At 41.7% G+C, this 18,084-nt stretch overlaps 1 protein-coding gene across 4 annotated transcripts in view; it reads left to right on the plus strand.

The window, feature by feature from the left end:
* The first annotated feature begins 381 nt into the window (after nt 1–381).
* KIF26B (kinesin family member 26B) overlaps nt 382–18,084 on the plus strand; it is a 607,348-nt gene continuing 589,645 nt past the window's right edge. For 2 of the 4 annotated variants that reach the window (XM_073672797.1, XM_073672799.1), the window contains exons 1-2: nt 384–959; nt 16,613–17,011. In XM_073672797.1, coding sequence (XP_073528898.1) covers nt 897–959; nt 16,613–17,011 — 462 coding nt within the window. In that variant the 5' untranslated portion in view covers nt 384–896. Of the gene's footprint in view, nt 960–16,612; nt 17,012–18,084 lie in introns of all 4 variants that reach the window. The other 2 variants (XM_073672795.1, XM_073672796.1) reach the window with 2 other exon arrangements.

Genomic DNA, 18,084 nt, shown 5'->3' on the forward strand with positions numbered 1-18,084 from the left:
CTCCCTGCCTCAGGCTGACTGCATTACAAGCACTGCCCGGCCTCTCCTAAAGCGGCATCAAACAGGCTGCCATCTCCATGGCCATAGAGGAATGCCTCATTTATGGGCCGGTCCCTGGCACATAACGAGCGTCCTGTAGGAGGCTGCCCGTCCCTGGCACATAATGAGCGTCCTGTATGAGGCTGCCCGTCCCTGGCACATAACGAGCGTCCTGTATGAGGCTGCCCGTCCCTGGCACATGACGAGCGTCCTGTAGGAGGCTGCCCGTCCCTGGCACATAACGAGCGTCCTGTATGAGGCTGCCCGTCCCTGGCACATAACGAGCGTCCTGTAGGAGGCTGCCCGTCCCTGGCACATGACGAGCGTCCTGTATGAGGCTGCCCGTCCCTGGCACATGACGAGCGTCCTGTATGAGGCAGCTGCCCGTCCCTGGCACATCACGAGCGTCCTGCACGAGCTGAGTCCATCAGAAAGTTGAGCAGCGCGCGCCTCCCCGCTGCCGCCAGTGAGTGTCAGTCAAGGTGTGCGCTGGGAGCCGCGGCTGTACCAGGCGGGAGGAGGGAGCGCTCACCCTCCCCAGTCATTCACCACAAGCCACACGGCTGCAGCACGGAGCGATCGCTGGGCACAGGAGCTGGGAGCGCACTGCACGCTGCATTACTGGCATGGAGCGGGTGTAGGACACACTGCCAGCTGTGGATGCCACCTTCCTGCGCTAGGTGCACGATGGTCATTAGTGGCAGCAGCAGCAGGGACAGTGATTTCATGTGAGGACTGCTGTCATAGACCGCGCTCGTCTGGAAGGACTAGATTATTGCACACCGGATCCTGCGACCAGTGCAGACAATCACCTTTACCTGAGATTTGGATGTAAATTGTCCCGATCACATCTCATCATGAGCTCAGTGACAGGAAATAAAGAGAGGATCCCAGTCACCTCCAGGAGCAGGAAATATGGGGTAAGATTATATAGCAGAGAGGGGCAATGCGATCATGGGCAGTGTCATCCTACACCAGGCAGTGGGCACAGAGCTCCCAGAGGTGGATTATTGTGTGACTGGTCCTACTAATATATCACCATGTATGCCAGCCAGTGGGCACCGAGCATCACATAGCGCTGCAAGGATGGGATTGACCAGAGGTATATATATATACAGCATATCATATATATATATACACACACTCTATATGCCAGCTAGTGTGCACATGGAGAACTAATGTGATTGATCTTCATACTGTATGTGCCAGCCAGAACTGCAGGGATGTGATTGATCATACCAATATATCATCATACATATCACCACACAAGGTTCTGTTATGATTGATCACAGATGTATATCCTCATGTGGGCACACAACATCACATAGAGGAGCGCTGATGTGTCTGATCATAGGTGTATATCATCATGTGGGCATACAATATCATACAGAGGAACACTGATGTAACTGATCATACCAGATGTATATCCTCATGTGGGCATACAATATCATACAGAGGAGCACTGATGTAACTGATCATAGGTATATATCATCATGTGGGCATACAATATCATACAGAGGAGCACTGATGTAACTGATCATAGATGTATATCCTCATGTGGGCATACAATATCATACAGAGGAGCACTGATGTAACTGATCATAGATGTATATCCTCATGTGGGCATACAATATCATACAGAGGAACACTGATGTAACTGATCATAGATGTATATCCTCATGTGGGCATACAATATCATACAGAGGAACACTGATGTAACTGATCATAGATGTATATCCTCATGTGGGCATACAATATCATACAGAGGAACACTGATGTAACTGATCATAGGTATATATCCTCATGTGGGCATACAATATCATACAGAGGAACACTGGTGTAACTGATCATAGGTGTATATCCTCATGTGGGCATACAATATCATACAGAGGAACACTGATGTAACTGATCATAGATGTATATCCTCATGTGGGCATACAATATCATACAGAGGAACACTGATGTAACTGATCATAGGTATATATCCTCATGTGGGCATACAATATCATACAGAGGAACACTGATGTAACTGATCATAGATGTATATCCTCATGTAGGAACATAACATCATATAGAGGAGCACTGATGTAACTGATCATAGATGTATATCCTCATGTGGGCACATAACATCACATAGAGGAGCGCTGATGCGTCTGATTATAGGTGTATATCCTCATGTGGGAACATAACATCATATAGAGGAGCACTGATGTAACTGATCCTAGGTATTGAGCATCATGAGGGCACACAACATACAGAGGAGTACTGTTGTAACTGATCATAGTTTTAGATATTGCATAGACAAGCCATTGGACACCATCACATAGAGGTACACTGTTGTGATTGATGGTAGGTGAATACCACCAAACTGCACATGCCAACCAGTGGGCACATGACACTATATATATATACATATATATATATATATATATATATATATATATATATATATATACACACAAAAGCCCAGCCCGTGGGCACATATCATCACAGTGACTGCTCATAGGCATAAACAACGAACTAGTGGCTACATTGCATCTCACTGGAAGCACTAATGTGTGATTGATCATGTTACCATATATACCAGCTATTGGATACATTACATCCGAGAGTATTGTATAAAGCTGTGACTGATCATAGACGTATATCTTATACTCTGGCCAGTGGGCGCATAACATCACATAGCATCCCACAGAAATCCATTAATATGTGTCCCAATATATGCGATATGCGAACTAGTGGGCACATAAAACCTTACAGATCATAAACATTGCCCACATATGCCAGCAGGAGGCATATAACATATCTATGCACAGGTACAGCATCTTCTGCACCAGGCAGTTGGCATCGCACTGCTCTGAATATATATATATATATATATATATATATATATATATATTTATATATATATATATATATATTTATATGCACACATATACATACAGACATACAGTCTACAGTATATATTGGGGCATAATGCAAGAAATGTGCCTATGTAATGTTAACGTTCGAGGGTCGGAGTCATTTATGGTTTATTAATGTGCTGCTGACACCTGTATTTGACATGTTAGTCACACTGTATTGATGGTTGGAGCAGTAGTGAATACACACTAATGCCTTATGTCTGTCCTGTACAGGAGTCCTGATGGACGCACACTCTGTTGTTCGTGGTGAGATATCGTGTGTACATAAAGCTGTCATGGCTTCAGACATTCCTGACGTGATGTATGACAGGAGACATGTCTGTCTGTGACCAGGGCTATGCCAGATAAACACGAGTGGCTGTGTAGTCTCAGAGATAACTGTCTATACAGAGAGACTGCTATGAGTGATATATAAAGGACATATGGGCACATTCCATATCCATATGGGGGTTTTGGGAGGTTTTTCATGAACAACTTCATATCATTGAACTTTGATGAAATTAGGCACTCCGTTATTTATTCCAAGATCGATTAATTTCTCTAGCTAGGAGCCTCTTGGGCATGCTTCCACCTCATTACTGTCTTGGGAAAATCATGACGAGATATATGTTACTTACCTACTGTACAGACAGAGGGCAATGTATGGAGCTTAATGAGCTTTTGTCAGAGGTGTCGCTACTTGTCCTCAGACCAAATGAACCAGGAAGCAGCATTTGCCCTTCAAAAACCAAGACATTCCTAGATGGTGTTTGTGGCAATTATTAAGTTTATTTAGGGTGTGCGGTATGTGCCTTGTAATACTGCCCATAAAGCCATTGTCATCCGTGCCTAGAATGCAATAAACCTGATGGGGGGATCAGCAGAACAAAGACTGGCTTTCCTTTTTCCACCACCCGTTTATTCCAGGCATCCCTGGCCAAGAGGGAATTCATCTCCAGTTCATGCAACTACATTACACAGTTTGGATATCTGAGGAATATGATCTACATTGAGGAGGAGCTCTATTTTTCCTGCAGGATCCCTGCTCTTGATGAATGGGAGCTTGGGTGGAAAGCTAAATTGCAAGGATTAAAGGGAGTTATTGAAGTGATCATATTAAAATCGAAGAGTATAGCCTTGTGCAAACAGCACATTGTGACGTGATTTAGGAATGCATGAGACTCTCAGAGAAGCAATGTAGGTCTGATGTGTGTATCATTGCTCCACCAGGATACAGATGGCTATAGCAGTGCGTGTGATGGAGAAAGGAACATAAAATCCACATGTCTGCAGCTTGTGCCTTCTGAAACTCTTATGATCTGCATAGATCTTTGTAGGGTACTATTCAGTACATTAAAATGTGCCAGTCTGTAATCACATCACAGCCAAGTCACTAGAGATTTTTATCCACTATGGCACAGAGTTTTAGTATCATTCTTGTCTTCTTGCCAGATTGTGATCCAGACCGATGCCGCACTGAAGATCACCGCTCACTGCTCCATTTCCTTTGTCTTTATCCTGTGTTACCTAAGCATATCACAGCTGAGGTGCAATCTAAACATCTGTAGCCATAGCAGAGAGGAGGCTCTACTCAGCCGTATAGAGAGAGATCATACATGAGCATCAAGCTCTGTAATACCACAGCATAGGACAGACTTGGTTACAATAGTTCTATATATTTATACATGGAATTGCACCCCTTCTTCCAGTGCTCTTACCACTGCCATGCCCCCTTAACTCTGTAATTTTAACCATGAAATCGCAAATTAAATCAGTAATTTCAATGGGTTTACCCACAGCAAGCATTGGTACGCCATCTGTTTCCCAATTTCTGGAATCATCAAATTCTGCAATCCACAATAACTCATTCACAACAGGAACTTCTCTGAACTATTAGAATTCCCAAAAAAGTGCTAAACAGTGGCACTGCTTTGTAAACTAAAAAGGGGCTTAAATCTCCAGATGAATTACTGGATGTAGGTGTGGGATTTGCCTTTCTGATCCTGTTCTCTTGAGGGTAACTCTGTATAAAGGATGATAGACAATTGCGTTTTAATTTCAGAATGCGTTATCAGAACATAAACCACCGTAACTAGCTCCAGCCCGTCCTGAAGGGTAACATTGTAAGATACAAATTCCTGAGCGGCCCCAAAGATTATTATTTTACGATGCAGTACTATCAAAATAAAGTCATTATATACAAGAGACGATCATGGAACTAACATAACAGCTAAACATAAGTATATTTCCAATCAAAGGCTCCATTTCTGATCATTTTCTCATCTGTTTGTTCTCTTCATAATGATATGAATCCAGGTTATGGTAAACAATTAGTGTTAGTCAATGGATCGTAATATTCTGTAGTGTTAGTCACAGAAACCTTCATGGCTTTACTGCAGCTTATTATTGGTTACAATCCCACTTTTAAAGAGAGTGACTCCAATAATAAAATTATATTAGCTTTAGCCACATAATAGGCAAGTGCCTCCTTTCTTTTGATAGGCAACTCACACTACTTGCTGCCAATATATTTTATACCTCCGTCCTGTCTCATCGCTTTGTTATTTGGATAATGGTCAGAGAAGGTTCTATAGAAATATTATGCATTCCCAATTCTTTACAGAATCTTTTTCCCAGTATAATTATTCTTCACAGTATAATTACCTTGAGCGGATTAACTCCTATTAGTACAAGCCCTGACACTTGACTGCTCAGATCATGATAGCAAAATGAAGACATATCTGATTTTAGCAAAAAAAAAAGGTCAAAAGGTTCTTTATTGATAAAATGGTAAAAGTACATTTACCTTGCACGATTATTAGAAACGAGGGTTCTTAGGAACGTTCATTCCCAATTTGCAGTGTCAACAGGTTACCGATCACCCGACAAACGAGCTAAACGCCTGATCATTGAGTTAAGTGGTTTTTAAAGGGCTTTTCCAGTAGTGACTGGCTATAGGAGTCATGTGACACAACAATGTCACATGACTCTCCAAGAATGGCAATGCCTACACTAGAGGAACCGCTCCACTCAGCGTTAGACTGGGGTGCCAAGGACCCACCAGTAACTAACTCCAGGGCCCCAATTTTCAGCTACATACAAATATTACATTATCCTCAATCACAAATTTATATAACAATGTACTGGGTGGATTGTTAAATGAATAAGATGCTGCCTTTGTCTGTACACATTGATTCAAGTATATTGTGCCAAGTACTGCTCATATAAGAGGGTGGTGGCCCACCGGAGGATTCTCCTGTTCTCCTGTGGGCCAGTCCAAGCCCACTGCAGGTGTGTGTCAATTGTTTTTATTTCATATGGAGCACTGAAGTAATTAATCAAGCGATTCCCAATAGTGGACAACCCCTTTAAGCTTGCTGAGAACAATGATAGTATATGCTCATAGAATGAATTTTAAAGATTGTTCTGTGTGCATCGGAAGTGCAGCTAGCCTATCTAAACATACGTAGCCAATCGCTAGTCATTTACGACTGTGGGTCGTCCATTGTGAATAATCCTTTGCCGTCTGGGCAGCCCCTAAATGTAGCCACAAAATACTGACAAGATAATTCTGCCAGAATGAAAGACGAAAAGCTACAGTACCTTCATCAGCTAATACAATAAATAAGTGTGACCCATCTTTACACCACCTGACTGTACAGCCATGTTTAGACATGAAGGATTCTGTACCTAAATTTTAATGGAATCTGCTGAAATTTCACTGGCAATGTACGCAAATGGGTTTTTTTATGCCCCATTACATACTCTGGAAAAAAAAATCAGTGTGGAATAAAGACTGTTCCATGGATTTTTTTCATTTAGTGCATGTTCATTGTTCCTGTGGGTCTCACACTAAAAAGACATTGATTAGCTCCATTGAACTTTGTTGCAGCTAATACATCTACAAATCTGCATATAGCCAGAAATACCGATCTGCAGCCATCAATATCTGATAAAGGTTTCACTGAAAATCCATAATGGATCATTTCTGCGTGCGATCATTGCATTTTGGATCATGCACTGCCGGCTCTGTGCAACCTCCAGTACAGTCATAATATAGAGCCCATATAAGCTACAATCAGTCAGAAAAAAATGCCATGCTCCATCAGATTGTATGTATGGAGGTATTCTTACATAGAGGCATTGATTCCAGTCTAACTCCACACATAAGGGCGCCTGACAGCCTGGCTAAAATACAGGGGGGAACTGTGCCCAACCATCCTAAGGAAGGTGTGATCATGTAGGTAGTATTTGGTTATGCAGGACCTACTGCAGCGTAGTATACCTAGTATGAGGCTGCAGAAGTTTTCTCTAGGAAACTGTTGCTACACCAGTCAGTATGCCAGCAATGTGTAATTCTGTATTGCAGCCTTCAGATCTCATTAGAAGTTGAGATCTTTTGAAGACCACTAAGAACCATATGTAGCTGCTCACAGCAGCCCAGCTCATAAAAGAGCATGGTAACTCTGATTGCTGTTTGTTTGAAGAGCCAGTCGTGTTACAGCGTGACGTCAGTGGGGGGCGCTTATATGATTTGCCAGAACGCTATAAAGCAATCAGAGCCAAGTTTTCTTTCCTCATCTCTAAATAACTACACTTTTGTCCCTGCTCAAGGTTCCCTGATGTCATCTAGCAATTATATCAAAACTACTGATGTCCGGTTAGTAATGGTAGGAAATGTCAGGTAATTTACACAATGGTAATAGTTGACGGTTTTTCCTCATGTAGCAGTATTTACTTGGTACTATTACTCAGGCATAATCAATAAATGTTTCATATCACATCATTTTTTATCAAACGTTGGATAATTCACAGGAGACAGTATCTAATCTACTTCACAGGAGGCACCAGATGCTCTCTGGTAGGTTATGAATTAATGCATCATGCTACAAACTCTCCCAGGTATGAGACATAAAGCTGGCTATCTATGTGGTGCATAGTTTCCAACTGCCCCGGTTTCACAGAACGCCAGAGCCAAAAAGGGACATGGATTTATGTAAACGTCACCCAAAAGTGAGCATTCTGGGGTGCACAGGGTTGGGAACATTCCCGGGTTGGTTGGAGGTGGGACTTTAGCATTCCCAGAAAAGTTGACAACTATGCTTGGTGTTAAAAAAAGAGGATTGATCAGATGTGCTATCCTTCGTTCCCCTGGTGCATCACTGACCTTCTCCTCAGTTTACTAGTTGTCCTTCCTTGGTCAATTTTGGTAAGTAATAACAAAACCTACTATTTTGAAGATACTCCGACTGTTTTGCAGACTTTCAGTTTCCCAGATTTGTCAACTTCAAGAACTGACTGTTTGTTCTGCCCGGACAGATGTCACTGTACATGCTATAATCTGTGGCTACGGCAGTGTCAATTTGCTCCTTAAACAATCACTTGATGTTGCAGGGAACAGTGGTTGCCGCAATCACAAACTAGTAGCGGCTAATTACCGGTGCAGTTTTGTGTTGTGATGGTGCCTCCCCATGCTCAGTTTGGTCACCATACCAGGTCACCCTAAGGCCTCATTTTGATGTCATGAATATTCTGGTATGCCAAAAAATGGTTTGCGTTTCGTCAGTGTTTTTGATCCTATTTTCATCAGAGTTTGGCTGTGTATCAGCCTTTGCCATCAGTGTATCTCTTAGTGATTTTCTAATATGATAAAATAAATAGCATAGTTTTTTATTACAATGTTGATCAAGTACAGCACATGATGCCATCTGTGTACTGTGGGTAATTTTCACAGACCCATAGAATTGTATGTGAAATTTTAATCCGTGACTTGGTTCAAAGTCGGACATGTCTCCATGATTTTTTGAGGACTAAAATGCCCTGGAAATAACATGGACATGTAAACCACTTCATAGATTATAATGGGTTATATTATATGTTATATTATAATATACATGTTCTGTCCGTGTAGATGTCTGAGTGAGGCCTAGATGTTATTGCTGATCAGTGTATTTGTGCACTCTTTACAGTTCCATTGTGTAATCATGTAAGTTCAACGTACCTCAAAAGTTCTTCTTTCAAAGACTGTACTTAATGAGGATCTTTTCCCAAAATTTCACATTTACCGGATACATGATGTAATAGGCGATGCAGAGCAGAAAAATAAATATTTTTGTTTTTTACAACAAATTATCTCTACACTCATTGATTCCAAGTGCACTCTCAGAACTCATTACTTTAGAATAATTAATTATCACAGCCTCAACCAAGTCTACATCAAGACTAAGCTTAAAACGGAAGATGAACTTTCACTACATTTTTCATGTTAAACTGGACACATGATGTAAAATAAAAACTTTTTTTTTTTTTTTTTGTCTTTCTATTGAAGAGATATTATGGATCAAAGTATTAGGCACCTAAACAGCTTTTTTTTAAGTCCACATTGGTATTACCAGAGAGATTTTTCTGGGGGCGTGTACTTCTTCCTCTTTCTGATGCTGTCCGCGCCACCACGGACTTACCCTGAACCCTGCACCGGATTTCAGGAGAAAGTCTGTGTTCGGCACTTAGACCCGAACAGTGACATTTCTGTTTGGGTTCACACATCTCTACACATGAGCAACAAATTAGCCATCTGACAGTACTTTTGAGTTATAGACTCAAACCATACATGACCACACACAATGGTTGTAAAGAAATGAAACATCACATTTCAGTCAGTATTTGACTTCTTGTGGATGGTCCGTTCACTGTGACATTTTTGGTATACAGTACAGACCAAAAGTTTGGACACACCTTCTCATTTAAAGATTTTTCTGTATTTTCATGACTATGAAAATTGTACATTCACACTGAAGGCATCAAAACTATGAATTAACACATGTGGAATTATATACTTAACAAAAAAGTGTGAAACAACTGAAAATATGTCTTATATTCTAGGTTCTTCAAAGTAGCCACCTTTTGCTTTGATGACTGCTTTGCACACTCTTGGCATTCTCTTGATGAGCTTCAAGAGGTAGTCACCGGAAATGGTTTTCACTTCACTGTCAGGTTTAATAAGTGAGATTTCTTGCCTTATAAATGGGGTTGGGACCATCAGTTGTGCTGTGCAGAAGTCAGGTGGATACACAGCAGATAGTCCTACTGAATAGACTATTAGAATTTGTATTATGGCAAGAAAAAAGCAGCTAAGTAAAGAAAAACGAGTGGCCATCATTACTTTAAGAAATGAAGGTCAGTCAGTCTGAAAAATTGGGAAAACTTTGAAAGTGTCCCCAAGTGCAGTTGCAAAAACCATCAAGCGCTACAAAGAAACTGGCTCACATGAGGACCGCCCCAGTAAAGGAAGACCAAGAGTCACCTCTGCTTCTGAGGATAAGTTTATCCGAGTCACCAGCCTCAGAAATCGCAGGTTAACAGCAGCTCAGATTAGAGACCAGGTCAATGCCACACAGAGTTCTAGCAACAGACACATCTCTACAACAACTGTTAAGAGGAGACTTTGTGCAGCAGGCCTTCATGTTAAAATAGCTGCTAGGAAACCACTGCTAAGGACAGGCAACAAGCAGAAGAGACTTGTTTGGGCTAAAGAACACAAGGAATGGACATTAGACGAGTGGAAATCTGTGCTTTGGTCTGATGAGTCCAAATTTGAGATCTTTGGTTCCAACCACCGTGTCTTTGTGCGATGCAGAAAAGGTGAACGGATGGATTCTACATGCCTGGTTCCCACCGTGAAGCATGGAGGAGGAGGTGTGGGGGTGCTTTACTGGTGACACTGTTGGGGATTTATTCAAAATTGAAGGCATACTGAACCAGCATGGCTACCACAGCATATTGCAGCGGCATGCTATTCCATCTGGTTTGCGTTTAGTTGGACCATCATTTATTTTTCAACAGGACAATAACCCCAAACTCACCTCCAGGCTGTGTAAGGGCTATTTGACCAAGAAGGAGAGTGATGGGGTGCTACGCCAGATGACCTGGCCTCCACAGTCACCAGACCTGAACCCAATCGAGATGGTTTGGAGTGAGCTGGACCGCAGAGTGAAGGCAAAAGGGCTAACAAGTGCTAAGCATCTCTGGGAACTCCTTCAAGATTATTGGAAGACCATTTCTGGTGACTACCTCTTGAAGCTCATCAAGAGAATGCCAAGAGTGTGCAAAACAGTCATCAAAGCAAAAGGTGGCTACTTTGAAGAACCTAGAATATAAGTCATATTTTCAGTTGTTTCACACTTTTTTGTTAAGTATATAATTCCACATGTTTTAATTAATAGTTTTGATGCCTTCAGTGTGAATGTACAATGTTCATAGTCATGAAAATACAGAAAAATCTTTAAATGAGAAGGTGTGTCCAAACTTTTGGTCTGTACTGTATATTATTATGGTATGTTGCTCGTGTGAGATACCAGGTAAACGTGGTCGGTGTTACGGGTGTATCAAGTGTGACATACAGTCGCTCTGGATCCAGCTGTAGAAGGTCACTGCACTTGGCATTGCAGACGCCTTATTGATCCCCTCATCTCTGTAGTGTAGTGATATCCTTCTTTATTTAGGACCCAGCAGCGACCTCTACCTTCTGCTGCTAATTGACACACCCTTGCTTGGTAGTTACACACGTGGTCAAAATTGTTGGTACCCCTCATTTAATGAAAGAAAAACCCACAATGGTCACAGAAATAACTTGAATCTGACAAAAGTAATAATAAATTAAAAATCTATGAAAATGAGCAAATGAAAGTCAGACATTGCTTTTCAACCCTGCTTCCACAGAATTTTTTAAAAATTAAACTCTTGGACAGAATTGATGGTACTCTTAACTTAATATTTTGTGGAACCAACCTTTTGAGGCAATCACTGCACACAAATGATTCCTGTAACTGTCAATGAGACTTCTGCACCTCTCAACAGGTATTTTAGCCCACTCCTTATGAGCAAACTGCTCCTGTTATCTCGTGTTTGAAGGTTGCCTTTTCCAGACGGCATGTTTCAACTCTTTCCAAAAATGGTCAATAGGATTTAGGTCAGGGCTCATAGAAGACCACTTCAGAATAGTCCAATGTTTTTCTCTTAGCCATTCTTGGGTGTTTTTAGTTGTTTGTTTTTGGGTCATTATCCTGTTGCAAGACCCATGACCTGCGACGGAGACCAAGTTTTCTGTCACTGGGCAGCACACTTCTCTCTAGAATCCCTTGATAGTCTTGAGATTTCATTGTACCCTGCACAGATTCAAGACAACCTGTGCCAGATGCAGCAAAGCAGCCCCAGAACATAACAGAGCCTCCTCCATGTTTCACAGTAGGGACAGTGTTCTTTTCTTGATATGCTTCATTTTTCCGTCTGTGAACATAGAGCTGATGTGCCTTGCCAAAAACTTCCATTTCTGTCTCATCTGTCCATAGAACATTCTCCCAGAAGCTTCGTGGCTTGTCAACATGTAGTTTGGCAAATTCCAGTCTGGCATTTTTATGATTTTTTTTAAACAGTGGTGTTCTCCTTGGTCATCTCCCATGAAGTCCACTTTGGATCAAACAACGACGGATGGTGTGATCTGACACTGATGTTCCTTGAGCTTGAAGTTCACCTTTAATCTCTTTAGAAGTTATCCTGGGCTCTTTTGTTAGCATTCGTATTATCCGTCTCTTTGATTTGTCATCAATTTTCCTCCTGCAGCCACATCCAGGGAAGTTGGCTACAGTCCCATGGATCTTAAATTTCTGAATAATATGTGCAACTGTAGTCACAGGGACATCAAGCTGCTTGGAGATGGTCTTATAACCTTTACCTTTAACATGCTTGTCTATAATTTTCTTTCTAATCTCCTGAGACAACTCTTTCCTTTGCTTCCTCTGGTCCATGTTGAGTGTGCTACACACCATGTCACCAAACAGCACAGTGAGTATCTGTAGCCCTATATACAGGCCCACTGACTGATTACAAGATTGTAGGCACCTGTGATGCTAATTAGTGGACACAACTTGATTTAACATGTCCCTTTTGTCACATTATTTTCAGAGGTACCATCATTTCTGTCCAGGATTATTTCATGAGTTTAATTTTTTTTTTAATTCTGTGGAAGCAGGGTTGAAAAGCAATGTCTGACTGTCATTTGTTCATTTTCATAGATTTTTAATTTATTATTACTTTTGTCAGATTCAAGTTATTTCTGTGACCATTGTGGGTTTTTCTTTCATTAAAAGAGGGGTACCAACAATTTTGACCACGTGTGAAAAAACTCTCAGTGTCTCCAGTGAGTCACCGGTGATAGTTCTATGTTCCTCTGTCCATGCCTGGAGTACTAGTTGTCGGCTAGTTTATTCTTGGACTTCCCTTGGTGGACAGTTGGCGTTATCTCTCGGGTGTGTTCTCAAGCTAAGTGTATCCCCTTTGTTTGTTTACCTTGTTGTCTTTAGTTACAGTAGGGCCTGACTAGTGTTCACCCCGTCCCCTGCCTACCTAGGGCCAAGCTCTAGGGACATTCAGGGATTAGGTTTAGGCGACGGCGATAGGTGCGGAACCTATATAGGGACAATAGGGTAGTCAGGGTGATATTAGATCTGCCTAGGGGTCTCCACTCCCCCTTTCCCTAGTTGTTGGGGTCCCTTCCCCCTCTTACCGTCGTTGTACACTTGTTCCTTCCCTCACCTTGCGTGATAGTGGGGTTTTCATCTAAGTAGATGCGATGGTGGTGGCTAGTTGCTATGCTATTGTGTTTTTTATGATAAATGTTGTGTGAGATGACTGACACAGAAATGAGGAATGATGGAGCATATTTTTCAAGCTAAATGCACTAAAATGCTGTTGTCATTTGCACAAAAAGACTGTGTCTAATGATTTGCACAACATTTATGTTGTAGTGTTGACACTTTTTTTCGACTTACAGCAAGGGGTTGTGACCATGTTGGAAGGGGCTGTGGCCGATCTGGAAAGGAAATAGCTTAACAGAAAAAGGAGCAAAAATTGTGCTGTACATTTCTGGTATAAAATAAGCCAATTAATAAGTGCTGTGAAAATTGGACTGGACAGTCTGAAATTTAGACAGGTTATCGGACAGCATGAACCGTTTTGATAAATCTGGCTGTCTAATTGTCTATATGAACTGTCTAAATTAAGGCTGTCTAATCTAAGTTTGCACTGCATATGAATTAGACAGTTTGGATAAATAAGCCCCATTGTGTCTAATCATAAATGTATGATACTGCCATGATAGCTGTGAAGGTACAGGGAACAGAAAATAGGCATTACCATCTTGTACTGGTCAAGGTGGATTACTTTTTTCCAGTTATACAGAAGATAAAAAATGTTTTGACAGTTTATAATAAGATAAAAATGTAAAGTTTGAAACTTAAATAGGTTGCAGGAGACACCCCACATTATTGCTGACACTCGGCTCCTGGAGTAGTCCCTGCCCACACCTCTGATTGGCAGCTTTCTTTGTACAGTCATGGCCAAAAGTTTTGAGAATGACACCAAAATTATATTTTCACATGATCTGCTGGCCTCCGGTTTTTATTAGTGTTTGTCTGATGTTTATATCACATACAGAAATATAATTGCAATCATATTATGAGTACCAATAGGTTATATTGACAGTTAGAATGAGTTAATGCAGCAAGTCAATATTTGCAGTGTTGCCCCTTCTTCTTCAAGACCTCTGTAATTCTCCCTGGCATGCTCTCAATCAACTTTTGGACCAAATCCTGACTGATAGCAGTCCATTCTTGCATAATCAATGCTTGCATTTTGCCAGAATTTGTTGGTTTTTGTTTGTCCACCCGTCTCTTGATGATTGACCACAAGTTCTCAATGGGATTAAGATCTGGGGAGTTTCCAGGCCATGGACCCAAAATCTCTATGTTTTGTTCCATGAGCCATTTAGTTATCACCTTTGCTTTATGGCAAGGTGCTCCATCATGCTGGAAAAGGCATTGTTGGGCGCCAAACTGCTCTTGGACGGTTGGGAGAAGTTGCTCTTGGAGGACATTCTGGTACCACTCTTTATTCATGGCTGTGTTTTTAGGCAAGACTGTGAGTGAGCCGATTCCCTTGGCTGAGAAGCAACCCCACACATGAATGGTTTCAGGATGCTTTACAGTTGGCATGAGACAAGACTGGTGGTAGCGCTCACCTCTTCTTCTCCGAATAAGCTGTTTTCCAGATGTCCCAAACAATCGAAAAGGGGATTCATCAGAGAAAATGACTTTGCCCCAGTCCTCAGCAGTCCACTCCCTGTACCTTTTGCAGAATATCAGTCGGTCCCTGATGTTTTTTCTGGAGAGAAGTGGCGTCTTTGCTGCCCTCCTTGAAACCAGCCCTTGCTCAAAGAGTCTCCTCCTCACAGTGCGTGCAGAAGCACTCACACCAGCCTGCTGCCATTCCTGAGCAAGCTCGGCACTGCTGGTAGTCCGATCCCGCAGCTGAAACAGTTTTAAGATACGGTCCTGGCGCTTGCTGGTCTTTCTTCGGCGCCCTGGAGCCTCTTTGACAACAATGGAAGCTCTCTCCTTGAAGTTCTTGATGATGCGATAGATTGTTGACTGAGGTGCAATCTTTGTAGCTGCGATACTCTTCCCTGTTAGGCCATTTTTGTGCAGTGCAATGATGGCTGCACGTGTTTCTTTAGAGATAACCATGGTTAACTGAAGAGAAACAATGATACCAAGAACCAGCCTCCTTTTAAAGTGTCCAGTGATATCATTCTTACTTAATCATGACTGATTGACCGCCAGCCCTGTCCTCATCAACACCCACACCTGTGTTAATGGATCAATCACTAAAACGATGTTAGCTGCTCCTTTTAAGGCAGGACTGCAATGATGTTGAAATGTGTTTTGGGGGTTAAAGTTCATTTTCTGGGCAAATATTGACTTTGCAAGTACAGTAATTGCTGTTAAGCTGATCACTCTTTGACATTCAGGAGTATATGCAAATTGCCATTACAAAAAATAAAGCAGTAAACTTTGGAAAAATTACAATTTGTCTCATTCTCAATACTTTTGGCCATGACTGTACACTGTGCATAGGCAGAATGCTGCCAATCAGTGGTGAAGTTGATTTTATACGGAGCTCATGGATATGGAGGACATAATTGCACATTTACTAGTCCTTTAATTATAATCTCCTTCTGATAAATCAGTGGTTTTATCAAAACTACAGCAAGAGGCCCAGTAACTGACACATCGCTGGAATCAGGGTCTCAGTCTCTGCATTATGCTGTTCTCAGATTAGTTGGCAAAAACCTGGTGACATATTCATTTTAAAAGACTGAACATTGCACTTACCCAATATCACAACCATGATTTGGACACATTTTTCTCCCTTACTAATTTGGTAGCGCATATTAATAAACTCTGACTTAGATACATCTTATATTTAAGAGACTTCAAGAAAAGTGTGACAAATATATTCCTTATGTAAGTGTTGTATTTTAATGTGTATAATCTTCTTCAGGAATTCCCTCTTTTGTTTATAATAACTGAAAAATGGATTTCATGTAGTTAACCAATCCACCTAATAAGAGACAGAAACAGCGCCTGATAGATCCCACTGAATAGAATAAGGTATGTCAGAATTCCATCAGGGTGCACCATTTCTGCCTAAAAAATAGTAGTGAAGTCATCACGCTTATAGTTTATTAAAAACTAATTATACTTAAGATAGGTAATTCATTTTTGGAAACTTTGTCAAATTTTTCACAAATAGAACTATTTTTTTCTTTCTTTTAGGTCAATGAGGTCTGCTCCCCTACGAAAACAACGCCCTTCTCTCCAGAAAGCTGGTATAGGAAAGCCTATGAGGAGTCCCGTGCTGGAAGCAGGCCTGCACCTGAAGGTGCAGGGTCCATACCAGGGTCTTCTGGGACACCTTCTCCAGGCTCTGGTACATCTTCTCCTGGCTCCTTCTCTGGTTCTCCTGGACCCGCATCCCCTGGGATTGGAAACAGTTCCCCAGGATCATTAGGAGGATCTCCAGGATTTGGCACAGGATCTCCAGGTTCTGGGAGTGGAGGTGGATCATCTCCTGGATCGGACAGGGGTGTGTGGTGTGAGAACTGCAATGCACGTTTGGTAGAACTGAAACGGCAGGCCCTAAAACTCCTGCTGCCCGGACCACACTCCAGTAAGGTAAGAGCTGAGGTGTTGCAGAAAATAATTGTAGATTAAATATTTTTTTGTTTCATGAAATGTATGACACCTGTATTGGACATGTAAACATTTTAATGAGCCTAAAACTGATATCAAAGAAAACTAGATTGCGTAAAACAAAGAAGCTCCTGAAGTACACTAAGCATTTCAATAATGTCTATTAACCTGACAGATGACAAAAGAGTGTCTTTGTGGCCTCCATGAGGCTAGTACACTTTGATATAGTGAAAAAAATAAAGTTTACATTTGAGTCTTTAAGGGATGGATGCCACTCTCCGGCATCTGTCAGATATACATGTCGAGAGCTTTTCCTAGCACAAAATTCAGACAGAGGCCATTAACGTGATGTGAACAAAGCCCTATATTTTTGTAGGATCCATTATGATTTTATTTATTACTAGCTGAACCCGGCCACGCGTTGCTGTGGCTCAGTCTGGTTAAATGGAAGAGAAAGAAAAGAGAGAGCGCACGTTTGTAAAATATTTAATTTCACAATACTTCTGGGTATACATTATCTTTTGTTCCATTGTCTGTGTAGATATAGATATTGTCTGGTTTGCCGACTCTAGAACACGCAACATATAATTGTCCATGTGAGAAACAATCCGTGTCTAGATTTAAACTGCACAATTCTAAAGAAGAGGCTCGAGCTTTGTTGATGGTGATTGCAAACGCTAATCGAATTGGGAATTGCAATATATACTTACATTTTTATTTATATAGATATATGTATATATCAGATGGGGCAATGCTGGCACTGTTGGTAGTTGTGCCCATCAGGCAGGCATGGTGGCAGCCTGTACCCTGTGACCCCTGCAGGTCTGTACTCTGCACAGGTCATTAAAGAGGTCGGTACTTGCTGTCAGGTGTTACAACGGAGCTGGTCATGTCAGGGATTGCTAGTTATGCAATTTCCTAGTACAGAGGGAATGTGACAGGAGGGGGCACAGAGATGAAGGCAGGCGGCAGAGGAGGAGGGGGTGATCCGCTTGACATGTCCCGGGCCGGTACCGGCCAGATCACAGCGCCGTTCCCGCCGTTGGCGCAGTGGG

This window comes from Phyllobates terribilis, unplaced genomic scaffold (assembly GCF_046119375.1).
Source record: "Phyllobates terribilis strain yellow unplaced genomic scaffold, ASM4611937v1 Scaffold_3__8_contigs__length_932513732, whole genome shotgun sequence".
NCBI classification, from domain to species: Eukaryota; Metazoa; Chordata; class Amphibia; order Anura; family Dendrobatidae; genus Phyllobates; species Phyllobates terribilis.